The sequence below is a fragment of the Lissotriton vulgaris genome, chromosome 5 (assembly GCF_964263255.1).
Source record: "Lissotriton vulgaris chromosome 5, aLisVul1.2, whole genome shotgun sequence".
Lineage (NCBI taxonomy): Eukaryota > Metazoa > Chordata > Amphibia > Caudata > Salamandridae > Lissotriton > Lissotriton vulgaris.
The window spans coordinates 769,374,403-769,391,390 of record NC_141693.1 but is presented as its reverse complement, the minus strand read 5'-3'; the positions used below and the strand labels follow the sequence as shown (position 1 = coordinate 769,391,390).

General features: G+C 47.4%; 1 protein-coding gene across 1 annotated transcript in view; it reads left to right on the top strand.

The window, feature by feature from the left end:
- Positions 1-16,988, top strand: part of CUEDC2 (CUE domain containing 2) — a 213,201-nt gene that overhangs the window by 130,723 nt on the left and 65,490 nt on the right. Inside the window, exon 6 of the mRNA XM_086922232.1 lies at positions 15,496-15,663. Coding sequence (XP_086778358.1) covers positions 15,496-15,663 — 168 coding nt within the window. The remainder of the gene's footprint in view (positions 1-15,495; positions 15,664-16,988) is intronic.

Genomic DNA, 16,988 nt, shown 5'->3' with positions numbered 1-16,988 from the left:
GCTAAGTCCTCGAAAGGAGCGCCGGCGACGAAAGTTTCGACGTCCGAAGCCGCATCCTCCGAAAGGCCCAGCGGATCCTTCGAAAAGGACTCCCAGATGGCAAAGACCAGCGAAAAGCAAAGGTAGTCGAAGCAGGCCCTCAAGAAGGGACCCTCAAGCGAGAAGACGCTCAGAACGGCCTCGACGTCGAAGGTACCGTCGAAGAGACCTGCCGAAAAGCTCAACGCCGAGCAAGCGGCAGAGCTAGAGAAAAAGAAGGCTCGAGGCCGAAATGGAGAGTATGCTCCAGAGGAAGAGAGCCTTCGAGGAAACAATGAAGAACTATACGATTCCCTCGAAGACCTACTCGACTCCCTCGAAGACCGCTGCGACCGCCGAAGAGGTAGAGGTGCAGGAGGACTTCGAAGCCGAGGAGCCGCCGAAAACTCCAAAACCCACAGATGAGTGAGAAGAGGAGGATTTCTACAGCTCGGAAGGAGATTACCTCCGCGAGAGCTACTACTCAGAATCCTCGGCGTCGCTAGAGGAAGAATGGCAGGATCTCGAGGCCGATAACCCCGAGGAACCTGTGGAGACATACCCTTCGAGGCCTTCGCCGCCAGACGACATCGGGGCTTACTATGAGGTAGTTAAGAAGGCTGCAGCAGTCTACAATGTGAAGTTGGAGGGGGAACAGACAAAGGCTGACTTCCTGCTAGAGACTTTGCTCCCCTCACAGACGAAAAGCAGCTTCCTGCCCATGCTGAAGAGCGGCACGGCCCAAGGGACTGAAGCCTTCAAGGAACCGGCCACATGCAGGTCAGTGACCCCGAGGACGGAGAAGAAATACAAGTTCTCCGAGGACCCCCCTTATATCCAGGGCACCGTGGCAGCTGACTCCATAATCGCGGCAACGGCCAGAAGAAGGGCCAACGTGCCAACCACATCTGGGCCACCACCTGATAAGGAAAGCAGGAGGATGGACCTCACGGGAAGGAACATTGAAAGAAATGCCGCTATGCATTGGAGGATGGCAAACTCCAATGCACTCCTGAATAGACACCAATATCAGCACTGGGATGAGATGAGCCAGCTGCTGAAACACATGCCTGAGGAGTACAGGCAGAGGGCAGCCCACCTCGTGGTGGGGGGAAAGGACATAGCAAACGCATGCCTGAAGACAGCCCTGGATGGGGCAGAGACATCTAGCAGGCTGATGGCCATAGGCATCACTGAGAGAAGGCAAGCCTGGCTCAGAATTTCAGGCTTCAAGGCAGAAGTGCAAAATAACATCCTGAACACCCCCTTCAACGGGGAGACGCTGTTCGGGGCATCAGTAGATGACAAACTGGCTCAGCTGAAGGACAATGAGACAGCCAAATCGATGGGAGCCCTACAATTCAGGGGGATGCGGAGAGGCACCCCCACAAGGAGACCAAATGGTAGAGGGGGAAACCAGCAATCACATTCGCAACAGTCGCACCACCATGGTCAACAGAGTGACAACCAATGGCACCAGGGTCAACAGAGGCAGAATTGGAACTCCCAGAATAGGGGCCAGTCCTTTCGAGGGAGAGGAAACGGACGGGGCCAGAGACGGAGAGGTGGTGATCAACCCCCCCAAAAGTGACTCCGTGAAGAAGGAGGCGCTCACCCACCCAAAGCCTCAGGGGGAGAGCACCAACAGCTAAGGGGAGGCTCACACGGACACGGCTCAAGAGAACACACAACACCAGTAGGGGGAAGGTTGAGATTTTTTCTACACGAATGGAGAAAAATAACCACAGACAAGTGGATACTAAACATTATACAGCACGGATACTGCATAGAGTTGGAAAAATATCCACCAAGCAGAAAGCCAAAGAGAAGGGGTCACAAGGGCAAAGAACTGCAGTTGCTCCAAGAGGAAGCTCAAGAACTGCTCCTCAAAGAGGCCATAGAACAAGTCCCGCACAGAGAACGGAACAAGGGGGTGTACTCGAACTACTTCCTAGTACCAAAGGCGGACGAAAGCCTAAGACCCATCTTGGACCTACGGTTCCTGAACACCTACGTAAAAACTTAAAAGTTCAAGATGACTTCCCTGCAAGAGGTCATCCCACAAATAAGGCCCGGGGACTACTTGTCCACGATAGACCTAAAAGACGCATACCTGCACATCCCCATGAACAGGAAACCCAAACACATGTTAAGATTCAAGGTGAACGAAGACCACTACCAGTTCACAACCCTGGCTTTCGGGCTCAAGTCAGCGCCAAGGGTCTTTACCAAATGCCTCGCGGCGGTGGCCGCACACCTACGAAGGGAGGGTATACACGTGTACCCCTACCTGGACGACTGGCTCGTGAAGGCAAGCTCTTACACGAGATGCAAAGCTCACGCAGAACAGGTCACAAGAACGCTCACGAACCTGGGCTTCTCCATCCACTGGGGAAAGTGCTCCATGGACCCAGAACAAGTGAAAATCTTCCTGGGAGCCCTGATCAACACGGTCGAATGCAGAGTGACACCCAGCGAGAAGAGAACACTCAGCCTGCTGAGGGAGAAACGTCACTACCAGAAGGGGCAAGTTCTGACAGTGAGGACGGTGAGCAAGATCTTGGGGATGATGGCGTCATGCATCCACCTGGTCCCCAATGTTCGGCTAAAGATGAGACCACTACAGGAGTGGCTGCAACAGCAATGGTCACAAGCAGAAGGAAGTTGGGAAGATCTAGTGGTTGTTACGCACAATGTGCAGGAGGAGATGAAATGGTGGACGAAGGAGAATATAACGATGGGGAAGCCTCTAACGCCACCGGACCCAACTGTGACCATCACCACAGACGCATCCCAGAAAGGATGGGGCGCACACATGAACAGGCTCAGAGTGAGGGGTCTGTGGAACCCAGGAGATGCAGTCAAGCACATCAACTACCTGGAACTGAAAACAGTGTTGCTGGCCCTCAAGGCCTTCCAAAAGCACCTTTACAACAAAAGGGTGATGATACAGACAGACAACACCACAACAATGTTTTACATCAACAAGCAAGGGGGGACTCAGTCATTCCCTCTGTCGAGCTTGGCTCAAGAAATATGGAGATGGGCGATCCCACTCAGGATAGACCTGCTTGCCATACACCTGCCAGGGAAGGACAATGTGGAAGCGGATTGGCTCAGCAGGCAAGCATCGGTGTCCCACGAATGGGAACTGAACAACCAAGAGACCGAGAACCTGTTCAGGAGGTGGGGCACACCAACAATAGACCTGTTTGCAACACGCCAGAATGCAAAATGCCAACACTTTGCATCGAGGGAACAGGAACCAATGTCCCATGGGAATGCCCTATGGATAAGCTGGTCAAAGAAATTTGCCTACGCTTTTCCACCGATGCCACTGATCCCCAAAGTCCTGAACAAGTGCAGGTCGAGCAACATGACTCTCATCCTGGTGGCTCCCCAATGGGCGAGGCAGACTTGGTACTCTCAGATTATGGAGATGTCGCAGGGCAGAGCACACAAGTTCCCAAAAAGAAGAGACCTTCCCTCCATGGAAGGGGGACAAGTTCTACACCCAGAAAGCCTCTGCCTGTCAGCGTGGCTCCTGAGGACTTAGAGTTCGCACATCTAAAACTACCAGAGAGCACACTTCGGGTGCTGAGAGAAGCAAGGAGACCCAGCATGCGGAAGTGCTATGGGGAGAAATGGAAGAGGTTCACGCAGTGGTGCCACAGGAAAAACCTGGAGAGAAAACTGACTAGAGAGTCTACAGTACTCAGATACCTCACGCACCTGATCAAAGCAAAACTAAGCTCGTCCTCGCTGAGGGTTCACCTGGCAGCGAGTTTCTTCACTTCCAGAGTATGAAAAGGTTCTTGGAAGGAGCGAAGAGAATAGCGCCACCCAAGAGTATGCCGCCGCCGGCATGGAACTTGAACGTGGTACTGACGGAACTCATGAAGCCACCGTTTGAACCCATCCATAAAGCGTCACTACAAATGCTGACAATGAAGACAGCCTTTCTGGTAGCAATAACATCGCTACGCAGAGTGAGCGAGCTACAAGCCTTGACGCTGCAAGAACCGTACATACAAATACACAGTGACAGGGTCGTGATGAGGACAAACCCGCATTTCATGCCCAAGGTAGTATCTAAATTCCACATGAACCAAAGTATCCAGATACCTAGCTTCTTCCAGAAGCCCACGTCAAACGCGGAGAGGGCGCTCCACACTCTGGACGCAAGGCGGGCAGTAATGCACTATATAGAAAGGACGAAAGAACACAGGAAGACGAAACAATTCTTTGTGTCCTTCGCAAGGAGTCTCCTGGGTAGACCAGTGACTAAGAACACCATAGCAAGATGGATTGCCAAAACAATACAGCTCTGCCACATGCAAGCTGGTGAAGAGCTCACGGAGGGGCCGCGAGCCCACTCAACCAGAAAGAAGGGGGCAACGATCGCCTTCCTGGCAAACACGCCCATCCAAGACATATGCCTGGCGGCAACATGGGCTTCAGTGCACACTTTCACTAAACACTATTGCGTAGATGTGCAGATGAACAAGGAAGCACAAGTGGGCCAAAGAGTGCTTCAACATATCTTTAACAACCAACGCTCATCTTCCACCCAGCCGCCACATGAGTGACAAAACCGCTACGAAATCTATGCACAGCATAGTGAATCCAGAAAGATTCACGCTGCAAAACGAATAGTTTCTTACCTGTCGGTGTAGTTTTGCAGCTTGAAGATCTTTCTGGATTCACTAGCGAACCCGCCCACCTCCGCCAGAAAGATGAGGCTGGAGAAGGTGGAAGGACATGGAGTAAGATAGGAACAATTAACAAAGACTAATATACGTGAAGAAGTTTACGTTGAAGGAAAGTTTAATACACATAGCCATGGATTCACCACAAAAAAAGAAAAGAAAAAAGAATCCGAAGATGGCGCCCAAGGGTGGGAGCTTCCGCAGGAAGCGTGCCGACGTCACGAAGGTGCACCAAATGGTGGGACGTCGACGCCCACCTGGGCTACCAAAAAAAAAAAAAACCTACGAATCCGGACCCAACCACCAGATCGCGAAATAATGCACAGCATAGTGAATCCAGAAAGATCTTCAAGCTGCAAAACTACACCGACAGGTAAGAAACTATTCGTTACTGGGTACAATACTGACTGACTCACTGTGTCAGGGTGCGCAGGCCTGCTCCTGTGAGCTGTTTCTTGTTTGCCTTTGCCATGGCGGCCGGGGGTGTGTAGCAAGCAGTAGCCCCGGTGTCAGAGGGGTGAGGACTGAAGTCCCACCTGTAACATAAATCTGATTAATGTGGAAACTTCGAATGCTTCCGTAGCCCTTTATCAGTCACAAGTTAGTGAGTTATCTGAAGCTGTGGGGCATATGTATCGGTATGCCTGTGCCATGCGAGGAAAAGTAACAGCATTTCAGCTGTAGCAATTAACCAATTAACACCAGTTAGCTCTTGCTATGACAAAAAAAGCATGGGCACGTTGTGCCCTATCAATTCCCTTTCCTTCCCCCTCCAACCCTCGGTTATTGCTGAACCCGCCGACCAATGCGTCCCTCCTCCCCCCCGCCCCAGCCGCCTTCCCCTCCCTGCTCTGCGCGCCCCCCCCCCCTGAGATGGTGTCTCTCCCCCCCCAGGGGGGCGCGCCCCACAGATTGAAGAACTCTGCTCTAGGTACAGTCAGAGAACTGCTGATTCCGCCTCATTGGCTGAAGTTTAGGTTGCTACTAAATAAACATTGTTGTCCAGGACTATGGCCATTTTAACACGGTTTAGTGTTCGTTAAATGTACTGGGGATTTACAGCTTGGCGATGGAGAATGACTTTAAGCATGTGAATATATGAAAGATTCAAATATTGGAGAACTAGAGTTACAGGTCACTAATTAATTTCTTTCCTCGCACCTCTTCAATGTCTAACTCTGCCAACTACCAGATCTGATCAAATCCTTCAACCTGATATGCCACATCTGCACTGTTTGTACTCTTATCCCTCTAAAATGTCGCAATTAAGGCATCTAGACATATCCAGAACAAGACCACTGTCTCAAACCTTTTGACCAATAAATGCAGAACAACCATCTTAAACTTGACTTCTCCAAAATGTAGATCCTGGCATGCATATATTTGAAGAAGGTAGTCTTGCTCCACGTGTTTGGATCAGTACATACATAGACTGATGTGAGAAACCTGGGAGTGATCACGAATGACAATGCCTAGCTGTGATTTCCCAGGTAAACAAAGTCATGCATATCTCCAAGTCCATGCGTACCCCAAAATACATTTTCTCACATAGTGTTCCAGCAGTAGCTCCAGGTTACCACATTCCTTGTTAAGTGACAATTTAATTACGCAAACATACCAGAGGCTCTCACTAGCATTATGGTGACAGCTAATAATTTAGAACACCTCCACTTTTACAAATCATCTATAAAACCATATCTCACTGTTCTAAAAAGCGCTTCATTGGCTTCCCATCATGAGTTTTTTCAAAACCTTGTGTTACTCTTATGGATATCAAATATAAATGCCCAGCTACTAGTTTTCTGGTTTGCTGAGATAATATAATTTGTATTTGCTTGAGAGCTGTGTCTTTCTGGGGCCACAGACTGCCCTTGGATGGACACCATAGATTATATAGTTCACTAGAGGTATATAGTTGTCACGGGAAAACATTTTGACTAACTGAGACTATAGATTGGTAAAGTATTATTTGTATTCTCTTGCGAACTGTTCCTCCTTTGGTGCACCTACATTCTTGTAGAGATGCAGCTGTCTAAACTGTCAATATGATTTCCAGTAGCCTAATCACACTTACAGCCCCGTTGGGTAAATTTATAAGACTATATGGAAATATGGAAGTACTAGATTGTTTAGAGTGACATTATCTTAAATTTGGTTTATATCATGCTGAACGTAGTTGGGCCACACAGAGTGCAGGAATTACCATCGCTCCATCTTGGGAACTATGATGTCTTTGTTCAGACACTCCAGGTTGCAGATTAGACACAATTTTGAGAATTTTCATAGGCTGTGCACTCTGAGGCCGAATTCATACAGCGTAAGGTCATAACTAGATGTTAATGAGTTGGTGAACACTCAGGGTGATTCCTAGCTTGGGGACGAAGTACTTTTTAAGATTGTGGATGGTATGCGAGGAAGAGTGCTTACCTTGCATTGCAGTGGTATTTTGGCATTACTGTAATTCGCTCTACACTCTGCAAGACTGAGCCAGTTCCTAAACAATATCTGGCTCAGGTTGGTTTCACCTTGATAGAAAACCTCCACCATAAACTATTAAAAGCCTGTCTCTCAATAAGAGATAATGGCAGCACTTTCCATCCTGGCCAATGACAAGGCTCCAGGTTCGAAAGGTATAAGTATTGAAATCCATAAAGAATTTGCTGAACTTGTCTTGCTATGTCTCCTAGAATGTTTGAGGAGTCTCTTTCTATCGGGTAGTTGTCATAATTCACCTGAACCGTGTTAATTGCATTGTGAAGAATCCAGATATTGCTCCTCATTCATGCTGCTCACTTTGATCAACTCTGACAATAATATATTAGCTAAAGTTTCAAATATCCGGACGAGGGACTCTTTATCCTTACGTCGAAATCCACTAGGACTATTGGCCCCCACATTGGCCTTGGAAAACACAGGACGCTGAGACTTCTCATTCTGCACATGACTAAGTTTGTCTGAATGTGGAGGTTCTGCCCATATTTTAGGCCTTGCAATCTGGATGATCATGGGACTTTTTAAGAATTGCAACTTGGGCCATTATTTTGGGCCACCTAGCCTGGACGAACAAACTTATGACTAATTGAATACCTCTACAACTAGCGGGCCCTATTGACCTGTGTTTTTATCTTGGCAATTATTGACCCACGTACGTAGAACGATTGGATTGAGATTACTATACTTAAGCCCTGAAAAAGTGCCATTCAGAACGAAACGCGTTGACTGATGTCAAATTTTAACAACTACAATAAAGGATACTAACTTTTTGGATATATTTAAAGTTCTTTGACTCTCTTTCTGGTGCACCTTCCTCCTCTTTACATATTGGCTAAAGTTTTAGATTGAAGACCATTTCAATATATGTAGACTCTTTCAATATATGTCGTACCTGATCAGGCTTGACCTATCCTATCGAGATCTACACAGAATAACCTGATAACTCTTCTCTCTTAACATAGACCTATAACTCTCGGCTGAATTTGGTACTCTTGACGGTGAAAAGGGTTTCTACTTTGGTGAATGGCCTTTTTCGCTTCGAAGTGCTGTGTTGGGTGGAGGTTAGGCAATACTTCCTCTCTGTGGTTTGTCTTCTCTACGCCGTCCCCACACTGTTAGAGTCTGTGGTATCCTCTCCGATGCGATTCATTCTGCTGAAGACGCTTGAGAGGAGTGTCCACTCATCATTTTTTTAGCTTATCTATTGGATCGTTTGTCTCTTGTCTGCAGGCAACATGCTCCTAGGGGTATTTGGATACCTTTGCACAGGCATATTTTTAGTTTGTGCCAATGATACTCTCTGCTATCTCAAAAACTATCAGGATAACGTATTCCCAATTATGGCTGACATGCAAGTTTGAGGAGTATGCAGGACTCGGCATTAATTGGAACAACTTAGAGCTTTTGCATCCATGACACCACCAGTGACAGGTGTAGCTGTATTTCAGATGGCTTACTGATGATAGAAAATTCTTGGGGGCTAGCATTTCCACAGATGTTTCGTCCCTTCAAGAGAAAAATTACCTGTCCACATTGGCCACTCTTGAATCTAAGGTTGACTCCTGGATAATACTTCTGATGCCCATGATTGGCCGCATTTTCCTTACTAAAATAATAGTGCTCCCTAAAATTGTTGTGTGTTTTAGACCATTGATATTAATATGCGTAAATACTTTTCCCCAGATAAAGAATGTAAATATATTGCTTATTTTAGCCAGAAGGTCTTCTTGAGACCGCTGTGAATGCCTTATTGTGCCTTGTAGAGTTCTGCTGTATGTGACCTCAAGGTCTACTCCTATTTGTACAGGCTCAATATGGACATTTCTGGCAGCATCCAAATGCCGACTTGCAGCATATTGGAATTCAGAGGGACATGGTTAGTTTCTGGTAGATACGTTGCTCAGTGTTTACAAGTAAGGAAATCCAACCTGTTAATACTAACCTCATGGGTCTGACTCCTGCAACTCGTGGGATGTAACAGATTATGCACAGGAGGACCAAATCATGTAGCAGGATAGACCTAATCATGTGGTTAGAAAAGCCAAATTAAGCTGCGCATTGCTGCTCATTTTGTGATAGGATTACTTCATTATTTTGTCATTTTTAAACAGCTCTGCATTATTTAGGGAGAGGTTTCACCTCGTTAATACCAATTTTAACACCCAAATACAGCAGCAAGCAAAGTAAAGGGAACCAATCAACCTTTGTAATGGGCCTTCCACTGCATAGCGACACATAATAGAGCGTTAAGTAACTTTTGATGTGTTTGAGTTAGAATTTATTTGGTAAATGCAGTAAATAAAACAAATTAGGCTGGAAAATGGCGCATCCTCAAAATCACAGTACCAGTGCCCCAGGGTATATCTCCCTATGCCTATCTACTTTGCCTCTCTCTAAAGCTTCGGGCCTCTAGGTGATATTTGAAAGCAGATTTGTCAGAAAGTATGAGACAACCAGAATATGGGCACTGGATGATTTCCGTATTAATTGGGCTTTCCTTAAGCTAGACCATTGGCGCGTCAAGGTTTTGATCTCTTCGCTAACTCTGTTTTATTTTCAGTTACTTATTGCTTTAAAGATCACATTACCAGATTTCTCGAAGAAGCCCACTAAGTCTAGATTGTTCCACTTTGTCTGGACTGCCTTGCATTCCAAGCATTTGGTGGCCAGTAACTCTTCGATCATGTCTGACTCGACCATTGCAACCAAGGCTTTCAGTGGGAGGCTGAATTGTGGTAAGCACTTTACAGTCCCACAATAGCCCAAGGCATGTTTACAGACGAGAGAGTTCTCACTTAACTGTAAACATACATTGTTATATCTTGGATTAATGCGCTGTGTAGAAAAGCTTTTCCACTAGCCCTCCTACAGAAGATCGACCCCACCGTTGATTATGATTATGTGTTATAAATCTGAGCTGTCCAAAGTAAGTTTCCTGCACTTGTCCTTATCTTGCCCCCTGATTCTCAAATTCTGAAAGAGTATTCCAGTAGGGCTGTCTGACCTGCTTAGTTTTGACTCCCCTTTACACTACAGGTGTGGCTACTGGGGTTATTTGAAATGTATTCTTTCTACTGAAATGCAGCAAACATAGCTTAAAATCATGTGACCATTGAATGGCTGAAGGGCCATGTTCTAGAATACTTCAACTGATGGCACGAAATGGTGTACCTGAACAAACTAGAGGAAATGTAGCAGCAGCACTCTGCTGGGTCCTGAGCAGACTGCTGATGCTTGGCCGAGAGGTGTAGGACATGCTCCCCTACTGTGGCTCCTCTCTTCTCCTCCCAAATGGAAACAACTCCAGCACTAGCTTCTCATGTCTCCTGCCCTAGCGTTAAGTAGCTGCTGGCCCTAGAATGTGGGTGGCGGGGTGTGCTGGTGCACAGAGACCATACAGGAGATTTGAGTGGGAATAGATTAGACTAGACTTAGATTGCAGCCCCCTTTTGTCTCCGCCTCACCAGACTACTGCTGTGGGACCCGACACCAGGGGTCCAGAAGTGAATCTTTGAGCCCTAAACCTAGGGGATCCTCCAGTTTCTCCACTTGAGCATCACCATCCATCAAACAGTATCACAAACTTCTTCAGAGATGCTCAATAAAAAAAGTAATTATCCCCTTGCGCTTCACTGTCCACCCCCAGAGGTAGCGAACCACCTCACAAGCTGTACTCTGTGGACGTCTGGTGGAGTGGGAATAGTGACAACAACATTGATGTATGTGTGCTCTGTTGGATTGGATATCACTAATTTCAAAGGTACATTTCCTGATATTGTGTACAGTGAACTCTGAGGAACACTTTCCCATTAAAAGAAAAAAAGCTGCTTCCTTATTAGTGCACTTTTAATAACATGAGTTCCTCTGTGTCCCCATTGAGGGCTAAATAGTTCGTTTAATTGTGGTAGTATGCTGAGGCTGAAACATTCACCTTTAAATCCCGACGCTCTAACCAAAGCTGCAATCAGAACAGACCTACTAGTTGTGGAGAAACTCCCCTTAACTATTTCTTTTTAGGTCGAGGACCGAAAGGCTGCGCTTGCGCAGTCTCCGGTCGGAGATGTAATGATTTTTAGTACAGGGCTTGAACCCGGTTCTCTCTTCCATTGGCTGGCTCCCTGAACGGAGGCCAGCCATTGGATGAGAGGGGCATCTCTCAGTTCAAGCCCCGTCTCTTTCGGATTCGGGGGGCGTGTTTTTTGCGTTCTTTCGCCCTGTGACGTCATCCGTCACTCAGAACGCCAAAACACGCCCCCGAATCCAAAATTTTCGTCTGCCATTTTGCTGCTTGTTCCCGCCCCCCTCCCGCTGTCCGTGTCCTCTTTCCCGCTCTCCTCTTTCCCGTTGTATCCCACCACCCTCTCGCTGTCCCTGTCTTTGTTCCTGTTGTATCCCGCCCCCCTCCCGCTGTCCGTGTCTTTGTTCCCGTTGTATCCCGCCCCCCTCCCGCTGTCCGTGTCTTTGTTCCCGACTTTCAGCACGAGAAGCCGTGCAGACTTTCAGGAACACTTCCCCAGCCCCCTCCAGAGTAGTGCAGTCTGAGAAGGGGGTGTCTCCCCTCGGGTGTCTCCCCTCGCAGCTGCCTCCAGCTATCTTACAGCCAGCTGATTCTGGCAGTCTGGTTGGATGTTCCCATGGCGTGAGAAAAGGGCGCACCATCTGAGCGCGAGGTTCCCAGGGAGTGAGGAAGGGATGCTGAGTGACTGCTGAGATTGCCTCTCCCGGGCGTGCGTATGGGACGGAAGGTGCTGAATGTGACAGCCCCATGTGTGTTGCTTTTGGGAAATGAGGGAGGTGACTGATGTTAGAGTTATGTGGAGAGGGTGCTGTGAGGGAGAGGCGCTGATTGTGCCAGTGACCATGGTGCTGGGGGAGAAGGGACGGTTTCGGGGGGTTTTCTTGCTCGGAAACATGGCGTACAGCCCGTGGCAAATCCTGTCGCCAGTGCAGTGGGCCAAGTGGACGTGGTCTGCTGTCCGTGGAGGCGCAGGGCAGGAAGAGCCGGAGGAGGAAGACTACGACCAACAGGCGTAGGACAAATCCTTGAGGTCAGTACAGCGAAATCTGCCGGAGGTCACAAGGTTCGTGTCAACACAGCTGCTGTTTGTGATCTCTCACGCTCAGTATAGCGCGCGACCATATGTAGCAGCAACTTAACATGCAGTTTAGTGCCCTCTGATTCCTCTCTGTATACGGCGTTGATGTGTTTACTATCTGATGTAACCTTGTATCTGCCCGGACAGCGTCTAGTATCTGTCTCCATCTTTAACATCAGCAGGTGGCAGGGCTGTTGGGCAGCGCTGATGGATACCTTGGATGGGCTCTGGTTGGCGGAGCTAGTTAGGAAGTAGGGTGTGATGTGGCGCGTGCATTCCTAATCTTGTTTAGAGTCACGATTCCGGAGGAATGGGCACATTAAATGCTCACGGTGGTCACAGCATATAACTTACATGTCCATTTCAAGAGTGGATGCAGTAGTTGGGTGGGCTCCTAAGATACCCTTGGCTTTGCAGGGCTCGGTGCACGCGCTGCCCATGACAATAAGGATGGGAAGCGATCCCGGGAAAGGAATGTATCTGTGGAATGGATGTTGTCTCCTCTGTGCGCGCGAGCAGCTCTAGAAAAACTGCACGAGAGGTGGCATGGCTGCCGAGAGTCCAGATAAAAATAGCGAGGACAGAGGGGCTCGTGCTAAGTGGATTAGTTAGCAGAGGTAAGCGGGTCTGAGGACTGCTTTTTAAATCAATAAGTCAGACAGCAGCATTAGTTTTTGCTTCTGCACTTGGGCTAAGTATTGCAAAGTATTGCAGGGTTTGTCCCCCGGTTATCGTTTGGCACTCAAGTTATTCAGTACAAGAGGCAGTTTACTAACTTGTTAGTGGCATGTCGCAAAATGATGCCCTCCCCAACATCACCCCCCACCCCCACCCCCCCAATGTGGATGTGAAGAGGGACAGAGGGACCCAGGGTCACCCATATATCGCACAATTGACTTTGCTTGCCTTCCGCCCCGCTCCACAGGGGCTTGTTAGGGTCCTCTAATTATATATTCTATGGGAATAGTAGTGCTGACCAAGTAATTTCTACCCACTCACCAATGGAACTGCTTTTGTTTTTCAGTTGAAGGCGTTTTATAGGTTGTGCGGTCAGTCCCTGAAGGCTGCATAGACACTAATGTAGGTTGCACAGGTTCCCCGTCCAAATTGTACACGTAGCCTTTGGAAGTCACAAAGTTGACCCCTGAATACTGTGCGGAAAGATCATGGAGGCTTCAAAGATGGCATGTGAAAGTGGAATGGTCGGTCCACCTTGGTGCCACTGCCCAACAATTGAAGGACAGAATGTCAAACATTCACCCCAGTACAGAGATCTGACCTAAATCCATTGTTTTGCTCCCATGCCATTCCAGTTTAAACCCAGCCATCTTTTGCACACCTCAGAGACATGGCACACTTAGCACCTGAGACATCGTTATCTATTATTTAGAGACTGTATGCTTGACCATGGAAATCGCATGACCAGCCCCAAGAATTGTCATCATGATGCGGACTGTATGACAACTGAATCCTGAGCTACAAATCGCTATAGACTGCAAGGTCAGGAGGTGGAGTTCTCAAAGTGGAGGCATGGATGTGTCTTTACACCTTCCAACATATACATAAATGTCTTCCGTGTAGGTTGTCCCTTTGGGGGCCATGGCGTTCCCATTATTCTGGCATGGCTTTCCCAATGAGCTGGCACATCTAGGCTCTAGAGCTTGTATGGTTGAATCCCAGTACTTGTATCATCTTTGATTGGCTGCAACACAGCCAGCCAGGCCATAGAGATGAGCCACTCAACAGCTAGCTGAAGGCAAACATTGGAGGGTATAAAGTCGGTCCAAAGAGATGGCTGAAAATCTGTTTACAGGAGGCTTTACATTGTGGATTGATGGACACTTGGTATTAGGCAAGATGATGTAGCCAGGCCAGCCTGCTCTGACCAGAAGGTCCAAAATAGCAAACTTAGGACCCAAAACCGTAGGCTTTGCCCTAAGATCCACATCTGAAGTTCTGCTGGTGACTGGATTTTTTGTTATCTGACTGAATCAACCTCGATATGGATTTGTCTTGAAGAGATGTACATTCCAGTTTTGATGCAGGATGCAAAAGCGCAGAAATTGGCATTTTTATTTACCCCTTTTCTGTGCGTTGTGGGGGTCGAGGGAGAAGGACTTTTGCCGCTCCTCGAGTTAAAGGGCCGAGATGGTTGCATTTTGGTGTAAGCCATACATCATTTATCAATCAGCTCTGCTAGGGTTTCATTTTCCTGCATGTATATGTTGGTGTTTTCACTAAATATTCAGAGAATGAAGTATCTATGGGTTTGACAGGCATCTTCCGCTCGAACCGTATTAAGAATCCAGGGCTTTCAGTGGGATGAAAAAACTGTGAGTTCTCTCAAAGGGGGAATGGCCAATGTATGTCTTCCTTACTCCAGGTGTCTAATGTGGTAGTATTGGAGGGAGGTGTTTGTGTCTTGCATTTCTCCTAGTATGTGTGTATATGTAGCTGTATAAGAGGCTGCTGTGAGCTTCCCTGCCCACTGGTGTGTGTTTGTGTACAGTGGAGATGTACTATGTCTTCCTTACCCTAGGTGTGTCATGTGCTTGTTTTGGAGGGAGGTCTTTGTGTCTTGCATTTCTCCTAGTATGTGTGTATATGTAGCTGTATAAGAGGGTGATGGGCGCATCCTTGCCCACTGGTGTGTGTTTGTGTTCAGTGGAGATGTGCTATGTTTGCCTTATCCCAGGTGTGTTATGTGCTTGTATTGGAGGGAGGTCTTTGTGTCTTGCATTTCTCCTAGTATGTGTGTATATGTAGCTGTATAAGAGGGTGCTGGGCACTTCCTTGCCCACTGGTGTGTGTTTGTGTTCAGTGGAGATGTGCTATGTCTTCCTTACCCCAGGTGTGTAGGTGGCTCTATGTGAATGACTGTGTGGGTGGCTCAGTGTGGGTGGCTCTGTGTGTGTATGGGTGGCTTTGTGTGGGTGGCTCTGTGTGGGTGTAAATGCAATAGGTCATGCATTTGCGAGCGATTAAGCTATTGGCATTGTAAATGACTATGCCATTTATTTAACGATTAAGCTATTGGCAATGTAAATGACAATGCCATTTATTTATAATAAAAACAAAAGTCATGAGCAATGCCAATAGCTCTACCTTCAATAATGCCGAGACCATTGCATTGTAAATGCTTGTTTTTGTATGGAATCTTACTATCCCATCTCTTTTAGGAGCCGGATGAGCTAATTCTCGGAGTGGACCTGTTGGTGGAGATGTTTCCTTCATGCTCCGTGAGCCAGGCTAAAAGGGTGCTTTCCATTGCAAAGGGGGACATGGAAGAAGCAGTGCAACTAATTGTGGAAGGAAAGGTGGATATCTGCACAAATGTGAGCTCCAAGGTAACGTACCTCTCTGACTTTAACACAATAGCCTCATGAACCGACCACGCATTCTCAAAAGATTTCACTCACATTCTGGGTCATCCTCAATTACTGGTGGACACTACAGATGAATCTATACAATAGCACACATGTTTCCTGACTCGTTTGTGGAAATTGTGTTGTCGTAATCCTGCCAGGTGTTTTTGACTTTTGATTGGTTTCATTAGCACATCAGACTTGATGCACAATTCCAACACAGTGTGTTTCACTTAAAAAGAATTTTTTTTAAAACGGTTGGATGAATTCAATATCATTTGGTTCCTCTTCATCACTTGTTATAAATATATATCGTACGCCTAACCCATGTACAATCCTTCCTGCTCCATGGTCATTTGATAGCACGTATAACGTTCAAATGACAACATTTTTTAAAATATCTTTGCTGTTTGTGAAATTCTTGTAACAACATCATTTGAGTTAACATGCAATAGAAAACTGTTTATACATTTCTGTAAAGCTAATAATTATGTGCCACTTTTTCCTTGTTTTCTGCTTTTATTAACATTCTTTTTCTTTAAAAGATAATCATTAGCTTTGAAGAAAATATTGTCCGAATTCCATGCCATTTTGCAATATCCTCCAGTTGTTTGTTATAAACTCTTCCATTCTCTCGCTTCCACAGATACCTTTATTCACTTTTTCCACAAATACCTTTATTAGGTCTCGCTGGTGTTAGCAGCGCATAGCGCTGATCCAGAGAAAGACCTATTGTTGTGGGTTTGCCGGGAATGAGGACAGGGGATGTGCACGCGCTTTTCCTTGGCGATTTGACCTCGTGGGCGCGCACGCCCAGCCCGGCGCCGTGCACATCTCCTGTCCCACATTCGCGCGCAGACACAGCCACACTCACGCAAGCGCGCACACATACACCCACGCAGGCACAATGCATCAGGACGCACTTACACAGACACATATACACACGCACAGCTAACAGACACACAGTCACACATATAAATACACACGCACAGCTACACACGCGCGCACACACACAGCTACACGCGCACACACCTCCCACTGCCCCTCCCCCCTCCCTTGCCACCACCCCCACTACAACTAAGCCCCACTTACCGCATCGGCGCAACTCCGGACTTCAGCCGCCACCGTGGGGCTCTCCCTCGGGCATGAGAGCCCCATGTCACCACTGCTCCTCCGTGTGCGCGAGCTTCCAGCAGGAAACGGAAGTCCCGCCCCACAGCAGTTTTCGTCACGCGCACGTCTTGTTACAAAACCGAAAACCCAGCTTTCCTGAATTGACTTCAGTTTCAGGTCTGCATTGGTGTCCT